The sequence below is a fragment of the Nannospalax galili genome, unplaced genomic scaffold (genome assembly GCF_000622305.1).
Source record: "Nannospalax galili isolate Female #2095 unplaced genomic scaffold, S.galili_v1.0 scaffold1426, whole genome shotgun sequence".
NCBI classification, from domain to species: domain Eukaryota; kingdom Metazoa; phylum Chordata; class Mammalia; order Rodentia; family Spalacidae; genus Nannospalax; species Nannospalax galili.
Genome location: NW_008354702.1, coordinates 53,232 through 69,943, shown reverse-complemented (window position 1 = coordinate 69,943; position 16,712 = coordinate 53,232). Strand labels below are relative to the sequence as shown.

General features: G+C 43.7%; 1 protein-coding gene across 1 annotated transcript in view; it reads right to left on the bottom strand.

Moving 5' to 3' along the window:
* Phyh (phytanoyl-CoA 2-hydroxylase) overlaps window positions 1–4,065 on the bottom strand; it is a 29,522-nt gene extending 25,457 nt beyond the window's left edge. The window contains exon 1 of the mRNA XM_008851888.3: window positions 3,917–4,065. Coding sequence (XP_008850110.1) covers window positions 3,917–3,991 — 75 coding nt within the window. The 5' untranslated portion in view covers window positions 3,992–4,065. The remainder of the gene's footprint in view (window positions 1–3,916) is intronic.
* Window positions 4,066–16,712: the final 12,647 nt, after the last annotated feature.

Genomic DNA, 16,712 nt, shown 5'->3' with positions numbered 1-16,712 from the left:
GAGAGAGAGAGAGAGAGAGAGAAAGAGAAAGAAAGAAAATAAATTGCCAGGGTGACACATCATGCCTTTAGTTCTAGCACTTGGGAGGCAGAGGCAGGCAGATCACTGTGAGTTTGAGGTCAACTTGATCTATATAGCAAGTTCCAGGCCAGCCAGGGTTATACAGAGAGACCTTGTCTGAAAAATTAGACGGAAGCCGGGCGTGGTGGTGCATGCCTTTAATTCCAGCACTCAGGAGGCAGAGGCAGACGGATCTCTGTGAGTTCAAGGCCAGCCTGGTCTACATAGTGAGTTCCAGGACAGCTGGGGCTACAGGGAGACCCTGTCTCAAAAAGACCAAAAAAAAAAAAAAAAAGATGGAAAAAAAAAGACTAGAAATCCTTTTGTAAGATTTATTTCACCTAGTAACTGCAGGTGATTGACATTGACAGTTTCTCATTGTTTCTAAAGAATAAATTTCTTCTAAAGCTAAAATTTCTGCTTTCAGAAATATTACTTCTCAGAAACATGTTGTTAGGGTTCGGATCTACAACCCCTCCCCAAAGCAACAGGGCATCATGGTTTTGCAAGCCCTCTGGAATTACAGGAACTGAGTTAATGAGCGCTCTGCCTGCAGACAAGAGAAATAGACAGACTCCCTACACCTATGACCTAAGACCCAACTGCTACAAGAGCTGTTTTGGTACACCTGTCCAGGTAGTTATATCTCTGCACGGACATATAGACTTCATCCCTCTGTGCCAAAGTCTTTGGCCCCTCTCCACTGTTTCTGCAACTTGGTTGCTTTGTTGTTGTTCTTTTATTATTTTATTTATTATTTCTGTTTTATGTACGAGTGTATTGATTGCATGTATGTAAGTGCACCCACGTAGTGCAATGCCTGCTGAGGTCAGAAGAGGGTGTCGGATCCCCTGGAACTAGAGTTACTGACAGTTATTAGCTGCCATGTGATGCTGGGAATTGAACCTGGGTCTTCTGCAAGAACAGCCAGTTCTCTTAACTGCTGAGTCATCTCTCCAGCCCTTTGTTGTTGTTCTTGAAGAAAATTTTTTAGGGAAAGGTGAATACAAAAAAAACTGTGACTGGCTGGGCATGGTGGTGCACACCTTTAATCACAGCACTTGGGAGGCAGAGGCTGGTGGATCTCTGTGAGTTCAAGGCCAGCCTGGTCTACACAGTAAGTTCCAGGCCAGCTGGGGCCACAGGGAGACACTGTCTCAAAAAGACCAAAATAACCCCCCCCCCAAAAAAAACATGAATGGCCAGGTATGGTGGCGCACACCTTTAGTTCCAACATTGGGGAGGCAGAGGCTGGCCTCAGTCTGATCTTCATAGTGAGTTCCAGGTCAGCTGAGGCTATAGGGAAACCTTATCATGGTGGCGCACTCCTTTAATCCCAGTACTCAGGAGGCAGAGACAGGTAGATCTCTGTTAAGTTCAATGCCTGGCCTATATAGGGAGTTCAGGCCAGCTGCGACAGCAGGGAGACCCTGTCTCAAAAAAGACAGAAAAAAAAAAAAAAAAAAAAAAGAACCATCACCACCACCAACAATAAAAAAACCTGACTGCAACACCAAAATATTTACAAATGATGGTTTGTAATAGGTGGAATCATGGGTGTATTTTCTTTTTACTATTTTGCATTTAACAAACACATATTTTATACTTCCAAAATATTCCTAGCCTGAAGAGATAGCTTATCAGCACTTCCTGCTTTTCCAGAGGTCCCAGGTTTGATTCCCAGCACTCAAATGACAGCCATCTGTAACTCCAATTCCAGGGGATATGACGCCCTTTTCTGGTCTCCTAAGGCATTACATGCAGATGGTGCACACATACAGGCAAAATATTCATATACACAATAAAAGTAAACAAATAAAACAATTCTTCCTGCTTGGTACGGTGGCATACACCTGTAAATCTCAGTACTCAGGAGGCTGAGGTAGGGAAATCTGTAGCTTATGGCCAGCCTGGGTTACACAGAGAAACCCTATCTAAAACAAAACAAACAAAACAAAACAAAAAAACCCAAACTCCTTATTTCCAAATCCACATATCTTAAAACTATTAAGGCTGAGGAGAAAGTCACAACATTTCCAAAAGTCTACTTAAATAATATTCACTCGAGAGCTTGGTTGGCACTGTTCAATATCAGCTGATAGCCACATCTGGCTATTGAAACTAAAATTAATGCAAATAAAAAATGCAGTTCCGGGGCTAGAGAGATGGTTCAGTGGTTAAGAGCTCTTGTGGAGGATCTGGGTTCAATTCCCAGACTCCAAATGGTGGCTAAAAACTGTCTATAATTCACCCTTTCTGACCACCATAGACATTGCATGACATGGGTGCACTTACATGTAGGCAATACACTCATACACATAAAATAAAAATAATAAATAAAAATGAAAATGCAGTTCCTACCTGGGTGTGGTAGCCTTTAATTCCATTACTTGGGAGGCAGAGGCAGGTGGATCTCGATGAGATCAAGGCTAGCTTGGTCTACATAGAGAGTTTCAGGCCAGCTGGGGAGACCCTGTCTCAAAAAACAAAAGGTAGTGAGAGACTGCCCCAATTTCAACCCAAATAAATCTGGTCCCAATATATCAGCGGTTTTCAAAGTTTAACTTGCAGATAGTATACCCTGCAGGCTGAGGGCAGCCTTAAACTTTTCAGGTCTAACAAGAGCCCTGTGGAGGAGACACTGCAGGTCCGAGGACTACACTTGGGCACACTCTGCTTAAATGACCTTGATTATGATGTCTAATCTCATCTGGTCAGTTTCTCAACTGTCAATGAGGTTACATGATCATCTATGATAATGGCATCTTTCTATCAACCTGCTGGCAGGATATTCAATTTCCAATAGGTCTGGCACATGGCTAATTGCTTAGAAGAAGCCGAGGGCCTGGGCCTCACTTAACTCAGCGCACGCCCCGCCTCCACCGAAGGAGGGGCTCCCCGACCCGGGCAGGCTCAGGCAGGCCCCACCGCCACGGCCGGCCGCGCCGCCTCCCACGCCTCCTGCTGGGGGTGAGCGCCAAACACCTGCCCGGAGTCAAAGTGCCTGGCCACCTTACAGGGCGGGTGTTGTTTCGAAACTGTGTGGATCCTCCCTGCACCCAAACTTTGGGGTCCTAGAAACTGAGACGATCAATACCAAAAGGTGGATCAATACCAAAAGTCAAGTAGCTACTGGGATTAGGCTCAGAAGAGATGGCAGGAGCAAAAATCATGGCAGGTGCTAATCAGGTTGCTGGAAGGGAATTCCCTGTAGAGCTTTCTAGAGCATATGCGGTAAATGAGAACACTGAATTGAGGGGCCAACAGCTCAAAAGCAGTTTGATTCCTGTGTCCTATGACTGACATTCTGAGAGCCAAAGATGAACCTCAGCTGTCATTCCTCAACTGCCATCCACCTTGTTTGAGAGCGGGCTTTTCCTGCAGGGCGGAGTCCCTGCGTCCTGCTCCTTCCCTGAGGACTCGCGCCCCCTCCTGACCTCTGAGGACCACTGTCTCCTGTCTGCCTCGGTTTCTTCCAGGCCGCTCCGCACCTCTAACAGGGCTACGGTGTCTGGACAGCCGCAGAGGTCACGCAAACCACGCGCAGAAAGTGAACATGGCAAGCCCCCTTGTGATGTCGTCACCACCTCTCTTTTTACAAAGCAAGAAGCCGAGGCGCTAGGCAGACTCCAGATGGTACAGGGACGTCCCACCAGCCTCCCAGGCCAAGACTGACGTGCTCCCCCCGTCCGCCCCCCCCCGGGCAAGGGTCCTCTGGGGACATGGGGATGCAGCCTTCCCGGTCCCCCGGAACCCAGAAGGGATGTCACCATTGCCGGGGCAAGGACTTGGCGTCCTTGGAGCTACCGTTGGCGGCTCTACTTCCAACTCGAGTCCCGGGTATCTCAAAGGATACGATGGCTGGGGCCGAGGGACGGCAGAGGTGTCCCAGAACCAACTGCAGCCGGGTGCCAGCGTGCGACCAGTCCATGACTCAGCTTAGAAGAAGCCGAGGGCCTGGGCCTCACTTAACTCAGCGCACGCCCCGCCTCCACCGAAGGAGGGGCTCCCCGACCCGGGCAGGCTCAGGCAGGCCCCACCGCCACGGCCGGCCGCGCCGCCTCCCACGCCTCCTGCTGGGGGTGAGCGCCAAACACCTGCCCGGAGTCAAAGTGCCTGGCCACCTTACAGGGCGGGTGTTGTTTCGAAACTGTGTGGATCCTCCCTGCACCCAAACTTTGGGGTCCTAGAAACTGAGACGAGGTCACTCAAGGATCCATGGCTGATCTAGGATCTAAGCTACACTCTTAACTTCATAGTTTTAACCTATGAACAACTACTCTATAAACTTTTCCTTCCACTGCAGAACCAACAAGAATTAGAATGTTTACCCATAAAAATCATCCGTTCAACGGGCGTGGCAGCACACGCCTTTAATCCCAGCACTCAGGAGGCAGAGGCAGGAGGATCTCTGTGAGTTCAAGGCCAGCCTGATCTACATGGTGAGTTACAGCTACAGCTCAAAAAGACGACCAAAAAAAAAAAAAAAATCTGTTTAAAAGGAGACATTTGAGTTAGTGTGAATCCAGTCCAAAGTATTAGAAAAATTGGTAGTCATTTTTAAAAAGTGTTTGAAATAAGTGATTCCCAGAAAAGTCTGATCCATGCAGTCTAGTATAATTATTTTTATTTTTTACTACATTTTACTTATTTGTATGTCGGTGTGTGGACGTGCTTAGCACTTATGGAAGTCAGAAGACAACTTATAGAAGTTGGTTCTTTCCTTCCACCATGTGAGTTTGAGGGATTGAACTCAAGTCCTCAGGCTTGCACAGCAAGCTCCCTTCCCTCTGAGCCATCTCACTGGCCTCCAGTCTACTATAATTTGAATTTTCTTACGGAACCAAAAAATCTTTTCATTATGGCTCAGCAATGTTTGCTTCCGGCACCCACACGGTAGCTACGACCCCTAACTCCAGTTCCAGGGGATCTCACACCTTCTGGCATCTGAGAGCATTGTACACACAGGATACAGGCAAAACACCCATACATATAATAAATACATCAAAAAATAATAAGCAAGTGGACCTCTGTGAGATCAAGGCCAGCCTGGTCTACATAGTGAGTTCCAGGACAGCTGGGGCTACAGGGAGACCCTGTCTCAAAAGGACCAAAATGATAATTTAAAAATTTTCCTAGGCTCTCTTTGAAATTTAACCACTACACTTAATCTCAATCTCTTTGTCTCTCTCTGTCTCTCTCCTTTCCTCTTTCTCTCATTTCTTTAGCTTAGTTATCTCTAGGTTGCTTCCTCATAAGCACGTTATCATTTTTTAAATGTTATATTTATATAATTTGATCACAGTGCCATAGCCCAGAAAAGACAGGCAAGTAGCAAGAATAGCTACTTTCTGTTTTCCTGCAATGTCAGGACTCGATCCAAGCCTGCCCTTTGGCCTTGACCTTTGGGTCTTTATTCTTCCATGTTATTCTTCACCAGAGACCAGAGTCCTGTTTGCAGAATACCCAGGACGCTGATTACCTTGCTAGCTCCTAACCGCATTTGCCCAACCTGAGCATTCCGGTAGGCGCTTGACCCTGTGTGGATGGCTGGGACTTCTTTTTACTTGGGAAATGGGAGTTGTCTTACTGCCCTCACCTGGTGGAAACTTGGAACTGCAAAGAAAATGAAGGAAAACTGAATTCAGTTCACCTTTAGCAAAATCAAAGATTAAAATATTTTTTTCTGAGAATGGCTGGTTTCCCTGACCAACAGAGAAGGAAATTACTCGCATGAGATGCAGGATTCCTGCGCATGAGGATCTGGATGCAGTTTCCCAGGCATGTGTGTGTTCCCTACAGCTATATTTTGGGTTTTTCTTATAGTAACTGGGAGTGGAACCCAGGGCCTCCAACGTACTAGGCAACCACACCATACAGGTACAACCCTGTATCTGTTTTGTTTTGTTGACACAGTAGAGGAGGGTTCTTACTATGTTGCCCAGGCTGACCCAGGCCTCCTGGCCTCAAATGACCCTTCTTGCCCCAGGCTCTGAAGTAGATGGGACTACAGGCATACACCACATTTTAAGTTTTTGGTTTTTGAGACAGGCTTCACTGCTTAGCCTCGGCTGGCCTGAAACTCACCCTTTAGCCCAGGCTGGCCTGAAACTCATGGTAATCTTTCTGCCTCAGTTTCCCAAGTGCTGGGATTACAGGTATGAACCACCACACCCCACACAGAATGACTTAAAATGATAACTACATTCAAACAGCTAAGAAAAGAGCATAGCATAAGCAAAACCACTCCAGATTAAGTTGTTAAAGAGTTGTGTACACCTAAGAGAATCTCATTGTATGGTTTTTGGGGATGCTGTTCAGTTGGCAGAGGCATGTCTAGCATTCGTGAAGCCTTGGATTGGACTCAATCTCCAGTACCCCATAAAGTGGATGTGGTGGTATGTTTGTAACCCCAGCAGTTGGGAAATAGAAGCAAGAAGATCAAAAATTCAAGGTCATGGGGCTGGAGAGATGGCTCAGTGGTTAAGAGCACTGATTGCTTTTGCAGAGGACCCGGGTTCGATTCCCAACACCCACATGGCAGCTATGAACCGTCCTTAACTCCAGTTCCAGGGGGATCCAAAGCCCTCTTCTGACCTCTGTGGCATTGCATGACACAGGTGCACTCACATACATGCAGGCAATATGCTCATACACATAAAATTAATAAATAAAATATTTAAAAACTCCTGACTTGATTGGCTGATGAAAAACAATATCAATTCAAAAAAAAAAATTCAAGGTCATTCTCAGCTACATATCTAATTTGAAGCTAGCCTGAACTACATGAGACCCTGTCTGAAAAGAAAAAACAAAGGAAAGAAAATCTCATTATATGAATTAGAAGTTCCTAAATTGAAAAATTCCAAGAGTAGACATAACTACAGGCTGGGTAATTTGGTGGAAAGTTTTTGTTTGTTTCTTTTTTGAAACAGGGTCTGGCTGTGTAGCCCAGCCTGGCTTGGAACTATGTAATCCAGGCAGGTCTGGAACATGCTATGAAGCTGAGGATGATCTTGAACTCCTGATCTTCCTGCCTCCACCTCCCAAATCCCGGGACTACAGGTTTGAGCCATCACATCCAGCTTCAGGCTCCAAGTGCTTAGTCTCCAGATAATGGCAACATTTTGGTAGGCTGTGGAAACTTAGGTGGTAGGGCCTTGCTGAGGTACTTGTGGGTGTATTATCTCTGCCGCGTCCTATCCTACTCTGTCACTGGTCTTCCAGGAAGTGAAGAACAGCCTCCACCAAAGGATGACCACAACTGCCACAGACTGCCACCACCACTAGAGGCCACTGCTACCCTAATGTTTTACCCAAATGCATGGTGCCAAGCAACTATGAAGTGAAGCTTCTGAAACAAGGAACTTAAATAAATTCCTCCTCCTTTAAGTTACTTCTGTGAGCATTTCATTAGAGCCAGGTAAAAGTGTGCAAAGATTCACCCGAGGCCCTTTGTGTCTGGGCTACATGTGGGCTCTACACTGAATGAAAAATGTCCCTTAATTTCACTCCTATCTTTAAAAAAGGTCTATTTTTTTTGTGTTTTTGAGACACGGTCTCCCTGTAGCCCCAGCTGTCCTGGAACTCACTATGTAGACCAGGCTGGCCTCGAATTCATAGAGATCCACCTGCCTCTGCCTCCCAAGTGCTGGGATTAAAGGCGTGATCCACCACACCAGGCTAAAAAAGGTCTATTTTTATTGCTGTTATTATTATTTTTATCTTTTTGAGACAGGGTCTCCCTATAGCTCCAGCTGTCCTAGAACTTCCTAGGTAGACCAGGCTGGGCTCAAACTCACAGAGATCCATCTGCCTCTGCCTCCCAAGTGCTGGGATTAAAGGCATGCACCACCATGCTCAGCTTTTATTATTTTTAATTGTTGTAGGATTGACTTTTATTAATGGACATAATCTGGACTGCTAATTAACCCCAGTAAAAGCATGGATCTGATGATTGGGGCATCTCCTTGGCAAACTCAGTTTGGTACTCCACCCCAAAAAATAATGAATGTGGATATGCTTCAGAATTAACATAACAAAGCACCAACAGCAGCATACCCACCCATCTCCATTGGACACAGTGGAGATTGGGAAAGTACATGTGACCTTGGTGAGTGAAACACTAGGGATGAAAAGACCAGATAGTTGGTCTATGAAGATTAACAGTGGAGCTGAACTTGAATTTCTACTTCCCCAATGAAGCTGGAGAAACCATTTTGAATAAATTATGAGTGTGTTGGGCAGGATGGGACAGATAGGATGGGACACATTGGGAGATACAGGGTTCCAGAGACAGTTCAGTCAGTACAGGGTGAAAACACAGACAGCTCCATCTGCACAGGTAGAGGGAGCAAGAGAAATTAATCTACACAGTTCTGGGACACACATGGTTCTAACAGCTACCTAGGGGAGGGTAGTGTCCTCTGAGTTCAGGCTCTCTCTTAAAAAAACTTAATTTAGCAATCAGTCTAGGGACTGGAGAGATTGCTCAGTGGTTATGAGCACTGGGCTGCTCCTCCAGATGACCTGGTGTCACCAGAGTTCTCGCTGGATCTCTTGCACTATCATGCAAACCATGTAACATATCTTTATGTGCATTTATTATAATCGTGGGGGGAGAGAGGAGTGACTTACAAAGAAATGAGCACCCAGTGCCTGGCTCTGCCCCGCTCAGCACCAAGGCTCAGAGCCCGCCATATCAGATTACGGGAGCAATCTGATAGTCACTGCTAGCTTTCACCCACACCTCAAGGGCCCATGGTCTCACTCCAGGTCCATAAGTGCCAGGCCATTCTGTCCTTGAGTACGCTTGGCTGCTGTGCATTCCCCACGCCCACCGCACCTCCCATCCCAAGATGGCACCACATGCTCCTCCTTCTGAGGCTAACTCTCCATAGTCAATTCTCCTCAGCAGGCCCAGCCCCTTGGAGGAACCAGAACCCCTGAACACCTGGGTTTGGTTCCCAGCACCCATATGGCGGCTAACAACTCCAGTTTCAGGAAATCCATCACCCTCTTCTGGCCTCTACAGGCACTGCATGCACATGGTGTACTTACATACATACAGACAAAACATTCATATACACAAAGAAAAATAAATAAGAGTCAGTCTATTTGTTAGGTGATTATGATGTTGGCATAATAATAAATGCTGCAAATTGTGTGTATGTGAGTGCCAGTGCCCACAGAGGTCAGAGGCATCAAATATCCCTGGATCCCCCTGGAGTTGGAGTTACAGGAAACCGTAAGCCACCCAACTTGGGTGCTTAGAACCAAACTCTTGTCCTCTGTAAGAGCAGTATGCTTTCTTAGCCAGTAAACCATCTGTCTGGCCCACCACCCACCCATCTTAAAAATTTATTTACTTATTATTTATTTATTTATATTTTTATGTGTATGAGTGTTTTGGCTGCATGTATGTAAGGGCCCCCATGCATGGCATCAGATCCTCTAAAACTGGAGTTGCAGTTTGTGGCTGCCATGTGAATGCTGGGTACTGAACTTGAGTCCTCTGAACTGCTGACCATTTCTCTGGCCCCCACCCACCCATCTTAATAAGAACCACTGATTTATAATACTTTGTAGCAAAACAGGACACCAAGGACAGATGTAAAGGTAAAAATACACACACTCAGGCTTTCCATTTATCTCCATCCTCTTAAATCTCAATTACAGTTTCAGATTCAATTGATAAAAATCATGGTCTTCTCTTATAAGAATACTTTAAGAAAAGAAATATAACAATATTTTCAAGAATATAAATATAACTAAGCTGAAGATTGTGACTACAAGACAAAAGTCCTATAAATTACTTAGGAACAAAGAGAAACAAGTTTATTTTCCCCAACCTGAGTCTGATGTCAGTCAAAAAAAGCTAAGTCTAAAGAATGAAACCAGGGAACTGTGAAGATATTTTCAATCTTGTAGCCTAAACTAGAAGCTAAAAAGATATATATGCATGAACCTTGGAGAAGATGAAAGAATAAAGATCACTTATGGAATTATTTGGCTTGAGAGATGACAAAACAACCAAGCCACAAAATAAAGATAAAACAAAACTGGCAACATTTTCCACAGTTATTGAGTGCTTCATGTATATGGAGTAAAGGAGAACTAGAAAGGAACAGAGCATGATCTCTGTTAGCAGGCTCTCAAACTAGTTGGAGAAAAAGAATATGGGATGGGCCTAACTATATGAGCCAGAGGAATCTGAACAGGTGAGTGTGTATACACACACACTAACAAAATTTTTTAAAAAATTAAAACCTGGCCGGGTGTGGTGGTGCATGCCTTTAATCCCAGCACTCAGGAGGCAGAGGCATGTGAATCTCTGTGTGTTCAAGGCCAGCCTGGTCTACAAAGTGAGTTCCAATTCAGCTGGGGCTACAGGGAGACCTTGTCTCCAAAAGACCAAAAAAAAAAGTTAAAACCACAAAGACACTATTTTCACATAAAGTAGCCTAGTTATTTATACTTTATTTTTATTTATTTTTTTATTTTAAATCCTATTATTTTAGGCAGCATTCTTCAATGGGATGGAAATTTTGTGTTTTACTATAAACATAGGCAAATACATATGACTGAAGGGGTCATAGACCCTAGAAAAAAACTATTTTTGCCATATCCCTAGACCAATGTAATATCTTACTTTTTCTAAATAAGCATCCTCATATTTACAAACAAATATACTTTTCACCCCTCATCAAAGAAGCTTCTTTTTGCAACAGATGGAGACCCTTAAAGAGTTCTAGAACTGGTCAAATGCAGAGAATAAGTGTCTGTGAGATTCTTAACCCAAAGTGACACATCTTCAAAGGAACGTCTACACATGGGATAAATGCATCTCTCAACTGTCACCAGAGAAGTTTCCTTATGCAGCAGATGGTGATCAACACAGAACCCACAATTAGCCAATGTGCAGAGAACAAGAGGCTGCAGAGTGCTTATCCCTGAATAGGGCACCTATTTTAAACCTCTGCCTCCCAAGACTCAGGGATCACTGTGGAAGAGGAGGCAGAAAGTGTGTAAGAGCTAGAAGGGGTGGATGACCACAAGGAAACAGAGCCCTCTACACAGCTGGTCACTTACTCATATGAGTTCACGCAATGGTGACAGTATGCCACCATATGGGTGTGGTGGCATATGTCTTTAATACCAGCACTCAGGAGTCAGAGGCAGAGGTAGGTGGCTATCTGTGAGATCAAAGTCAGCCTGGTCTACATAGTAAGCTCCATGTCATCTATCTTACAGTCATGGCCAGAGGGACGCCAAGGGAAGCAGATTAAAGCTACTAACATGGTTTGATTTGAGGGTGGAGAAAGCAGGTCATGAGGAAAGGAATCTGTCTGGATAGACACTAGAAACTAGACAAGGAAAGGAATAGATTGGATTATACCCCTGAGACTGCAGAGAGAAAACCAGTCCTACCAACAACCACAGGTTAGCATAAACAGAAGGTGAATACAGCCCTCTGTCTTCCCACCTCTTCCCATGAGCTGAATGCTCCTTCCTTTCTGAGCAGTTGTGGATGTGGGTGTTTGCCTTACAATCACTTGCCTGATGGTTTTCTTCTCAATATTTTATTATATTTATTTTTTAAAATTTTTTAGTGCTTGTGCATGCATGGCACACATATGGAGGTCAGAGGACATGGAGGTCCTTCTACCATGTCAGGGTCTGGGGATCTGGTTTGACAGCAAATGATTTTACCCATAAGCTATCATGTCAGCCCTGCTTTCCTGTTCTTGAATAGCTTTGAAGATCCTATTTTTAAAAAAAACAAATTATTTTTTTTGTATTTTATTTTATGTGTATGAGTACTTTACCAGTGTGTATATAAGCACACCACATGCATGCAATGCCAACACAGAGGAGGGCATCAGATCCCTCAGAATTGGCTTTATGAATGGTTGTTAGCTGCCATGTGGGTTCTGTTCTTAATCACTGAGCTATCTCTCTAGCCCCTGTTTTTTTTTTAAATTTTATTATTTTTATTTTATTCAATTGATTTTTTTAAACTTAAAAAAATTATTGAGAATTTCATATATGCATATAAGGTGTTTTGATCAAATCCACACCCACTCTCTCACCTCCAACTACTCCCATATCTCCCCATCACTTTTTCTTTTCTTTTTTTAAAAATTTTTATTAATGGGTCTTTTTGCTACTCTAACATCCCCCCGTCTGAAGAGGTAACCCTAAAATCTTTTAAGGATTAGATACAGCTCCCAAATACTTTTGACATTTTTGGCCTTTGGAACAGAGAATGTTGCTAAGAGGCCCAAGGACATTTTGACTTTTAGCCAAGAAATTAGCTACTTTTCTTTGGGGTCTTTTTACCCTGGAGAATCTGGGGATTTACCCTGGGAATCTGGAGACAGGGTCTCACTGTAGCCCCAGCTGGCCTTAAACCCACAGAGATCCACCTGCCTCTGCCTCCTGAGTGCTGGGATTAAAGGTGTGGACCACCAAGTCCAGTTCTCCAGCCCAGTTTTGAAGAACTTTAATGCTAGAGAAAGTGAGGATTTAGTGACAGCTCAATAGCTTTGCTACTGTTTTAGCCACTGTTTTACTGTTTTTAAACTCACATTTCAATCCCAGTGCTCAGCAGAGGGCCTGGCCAGTAGCCATGTCCAATTTACACTTTGCCTAAACATCTGTCAGTTCTGGATTCTGCCATGGAGAGCTAAGTAAAGAGCTATTTTTTAAAAACCTCAAAAAAATTTTTTCTGTGAATAAAACTTTTTTAAAAATTATTTATTTAATAACCACATACTTGGAAAAAGCATTTCATTACATCAGCATTGACATATTCAATAACAATTTTCTGAGCTAGGCTGCATCTCTTACAAATTTGGCTGTACATTTTTAGGTTTACAGTTGAATTGTTACAGTTATACAATATTGTACTCAGTATAAACCCTATAAGACATAAAGTTAAATGAGGTTTTAACCTTTAAAAAAGATCTCCATTTCATTATTAAAATACAGAGTTTCATGCAGAAAACTTCATTTTTAATGCAATTGACATTAAGATGTTTGCACATGCGTTTCTAATCTCTATATATCAGATTATTACTAGTCACAGTCAGCTACTTTCTGAGCTCCATGGCATCTGAGCATGTATATAAAGTCATTAGGTAGATTTCAATGATAATGTGAATAAAGCTTTTAATAATGTACAGCAGAAATTGGACAGGCTCATTCTTATATTAAAATAAAATATTTCCAATATTACAATTTATTTACTTTTGCATACTGAAGAGGTAAAGTGTCTAAGTAGTTATTTTACAGTCCCTTCTAATAAAGTGTACAAAAACTAACAGAAGTACTGAGAATGCCATTTGGGGGCCTTGGTGGTGACATAAGAACAGGCTTGGACTTGGTCTGTGACTCCAGAATCCAGAAAACCTCAAAATTTTTAAAGTCTTATTTTAATTATGTGTATAGAGTCTCCAGAGATGGCTCAGCAGTTAAAAGCACTGGCTGCATTTACAGAGGACCTGGGTTCAGCTCCCAACACCTATATGGTGGCTCACAACTGACTGTAACTCCAGTTCCAGGGGATCTGCCATCCTCTTTTGGCCTCTATGGGTACCACATGCACTTGGTGTACTCACATATATGCAGGCAAAATAGACACATAAAATAAAAGTAAATTAAAAATATAGCGGGGCATGGTGGCACACACCTTTAATCACAGGACTTGGGAGGCAGAGGCAAGCAGATCTTTGTGAGTTCAAGGCCAGCCTGGTCTACATAGTGATTCCAGGCCAGCTGGGGCTACACGGAGACCCTGTCTCAAAAAGACCAAAATAAAACATATATATATATATATATATATATATGTATATAAAATTGAGCTGGATAGTGTCATTTGTCAACTTGACACACCTGGGTAGAGGGAACCTCCGTTGAGGAATTTCCTCCATTGAAATGGCCTATGGCCATGTCTGTTGAATATTTTTCTGATTGTTGAGTGATGTGGGAGGGTTCAGCCCACTGTTGGCAGTGCTTCCCCTGGGCAGGTGGTCTTGTGCTACATAAGAAAGCAGATTGAGCAAAGGCCAGGGGAGCAAGCCAGTAAGCAGTGTTCCTCTATGTTCTGTGCTTTAGCTCCTGTCTCCTGGTTCACCCTGAGTTCCTACCCTGATTTCCCACCTGGGAGATGTAAGATAAAATAAACTCTTTCCTCCCCAAGTTGGTTTTGGTCAGTGTTATTATTACAGCAACAGAAACTAAAACAATCCATTAATAATTATGTGTATGTATGTGTGTCTCTTTGTGTGGGAATGTACACATGTGTGCAGGCACCCTTGGAGGCTAGAGGCATCAGATTCCCTGGAGCTGGAATTACAAATATTTGTAAGTCGTCTGATAGCCTGATGTAGATTTTAAAAATCTAACTCAGGTCCTTTGTAAGAGCAGAAAACATTCTTACAGCCTTCCCACATGCACTGTGGCATGCATGCCCCACCCCAAAAAATAAAATAAATTTTTTAAAAAAATCTTGTAAGTCTAACTTCAAAGTCTTCTCTGACACTGAAGGCAAACTATTAGTTGTGAGATCTTGTAAAATCAAAAAGAAAGGTGCATACTTCCAACATATGACAGACTTGTTGGAAATAGAAGGGGAAAGAGTCACAGGTAGAAAAGAAAGCAACCAACCTCAACAGTCCAGATTGACCTTTATTGTAGCCAATGAGAGGTGGCTATCTGACTGGTTGGAATCAGCAGTAGCCATGTCAGTCAAGAGGCAGGGGAGTTTAAGTATGTTTGTATGCAGAAATAGAGTCATAGGGGTTGTATAGGGACATTTGTAAAGGGCTTAGGGCCCACGTTATTCTGATAAGGATTTCTTTTTGGTGAAGGACCTGTTTGCAGACCAGGAATCACTTTATGGTTGGGTGTTGCATGTTCTGGGACCATATTTTAAGACAGGGGCTAACAACTCCCCAACAAAGCCCATCAATGGGAGTGGTGATATATAACTTGTCAGGGTTTTTTTGTGAAATCTTCTTTTCACAAAAGAGTAAACAACCCCACTCTATGAGGAGACTAGAAGAATATCAAGGAATGGTCAGACAAAGCAAGACCAAAATCCAGCAGGGCAAGCACAAAATTCTTAGCTCCATGTCCAGCACTGAGGCATGTGGTACTGTGATGTAAGCTCCAAAAGGCTTGAGTAGCTCCAACCCTACAGCCCTGCTGGTGGCAGCCCAAGCGGCCTCTCTCCCATTGGCTCTACTCACTGCCTGCAGTTCTCCATGGGGTCCCCATTGTAGCTTGAGCTTCACCCATCATCCTTGGAAGTTGCCTGGAGTGATTCTGACCCTGACATACATTGCCTGGCTTTCCACGCTTTTCTTTGAAATCTAGGTGGAAGTTGCTCTAACCTTAACTCTTGGATTCTGCATACTTAAGAACCAACATCACTTAAATGATGTTTGTGTTTGCTCCAGTGGCAGCAGCCAGGTGCCCAAGGACTGTGGCTACAGAGTCCTCAGAGTGCCTGAATGGCTAAATAAAGGGGGAGCACTTTCTTATGGGACCTCATTTTGAGCAGGGAGTCCCAGAGTTCTCTTCTCAAAACAAAGTCTTTCATGAGTTAAAAGGTTTAAACCTTTGAGTCTGCAATTGGTGGTACTCAGCCAATTTCTAAGTTACCCTTAAAATTAACCCAAAGTACTTGTCTTTTGAGGCGCTTCATTCTTCAGCAGCCAGTTTCCTTGGCTCTATCTTTACAAGAACCTCTTTCCTGCTCAAACTGCAAGTTTTATTTTTCCATTTTTAAAAATAACTTTGAGCCTGAGAGGGTGGGTTTGGACCTCCATTGGTATAGTGGCTTGGATCTCATCAGACCACCACAAAATGCCTAGTTCTTCCCTCCCTCTGGCTTCCATCTAGCAGAGGGTCTGAGAACACTGGGAACTGCTCAAGAGCACCTGGATTCTGCCTCCATGTGGTGGTGAACTTCCCCTAATTGTGCCATACCTATCCCCTTACCTGGGATTTTTTGAGGCACTTCCCAAGGTCCCAGGGAAGATCTGGCTTTGGTAAGCTAAACCTGAGATCCTACCAGACAGCCTGAGAGGGTGGGTTCAGACCTCCATCTGTGTAGTGGTTTGGATCTCAGCAGACCTCACCAGAGAGTGCCTAGTTCTGGCCTCCCTCTGGCCTCCCTCTGGCATAGGGTTGAGAATGCAGGGGACTGCCTGAGAGCACCCAGATCCTGCCTCAACACGGTGAAGGAAACCTGAGTGTACCTGACTGCAATCTTAATTGGGCTTCTGTGGGTACTCCTGAATAGCTGATCTGAAGCCATCAGTTCCCTCCAAATTAAACCTAAGAGAACCTGAACCCTGTACCAACCATAACCAATAAAGAAAGGATCTAGGCACCTAGATAATACAAACAAAAGCATACTTCAACTTAATTCTCATATCAGAGTCATAAACAACAAAAGAAATTCACATGCCAAAACCCCAACGAGAGAATAATAAAATGGAAAGCCAAAACACTATGTCCCCACCAAACTCCAATTCTGTAAAAGAGTTCTACAAGGAGAACCCCCTAGAGATAACTCAGGACACTGAATTTAAAAGAACAATCATAAACAAGATCAAGGAATTCAATGAATTTAAAGAACA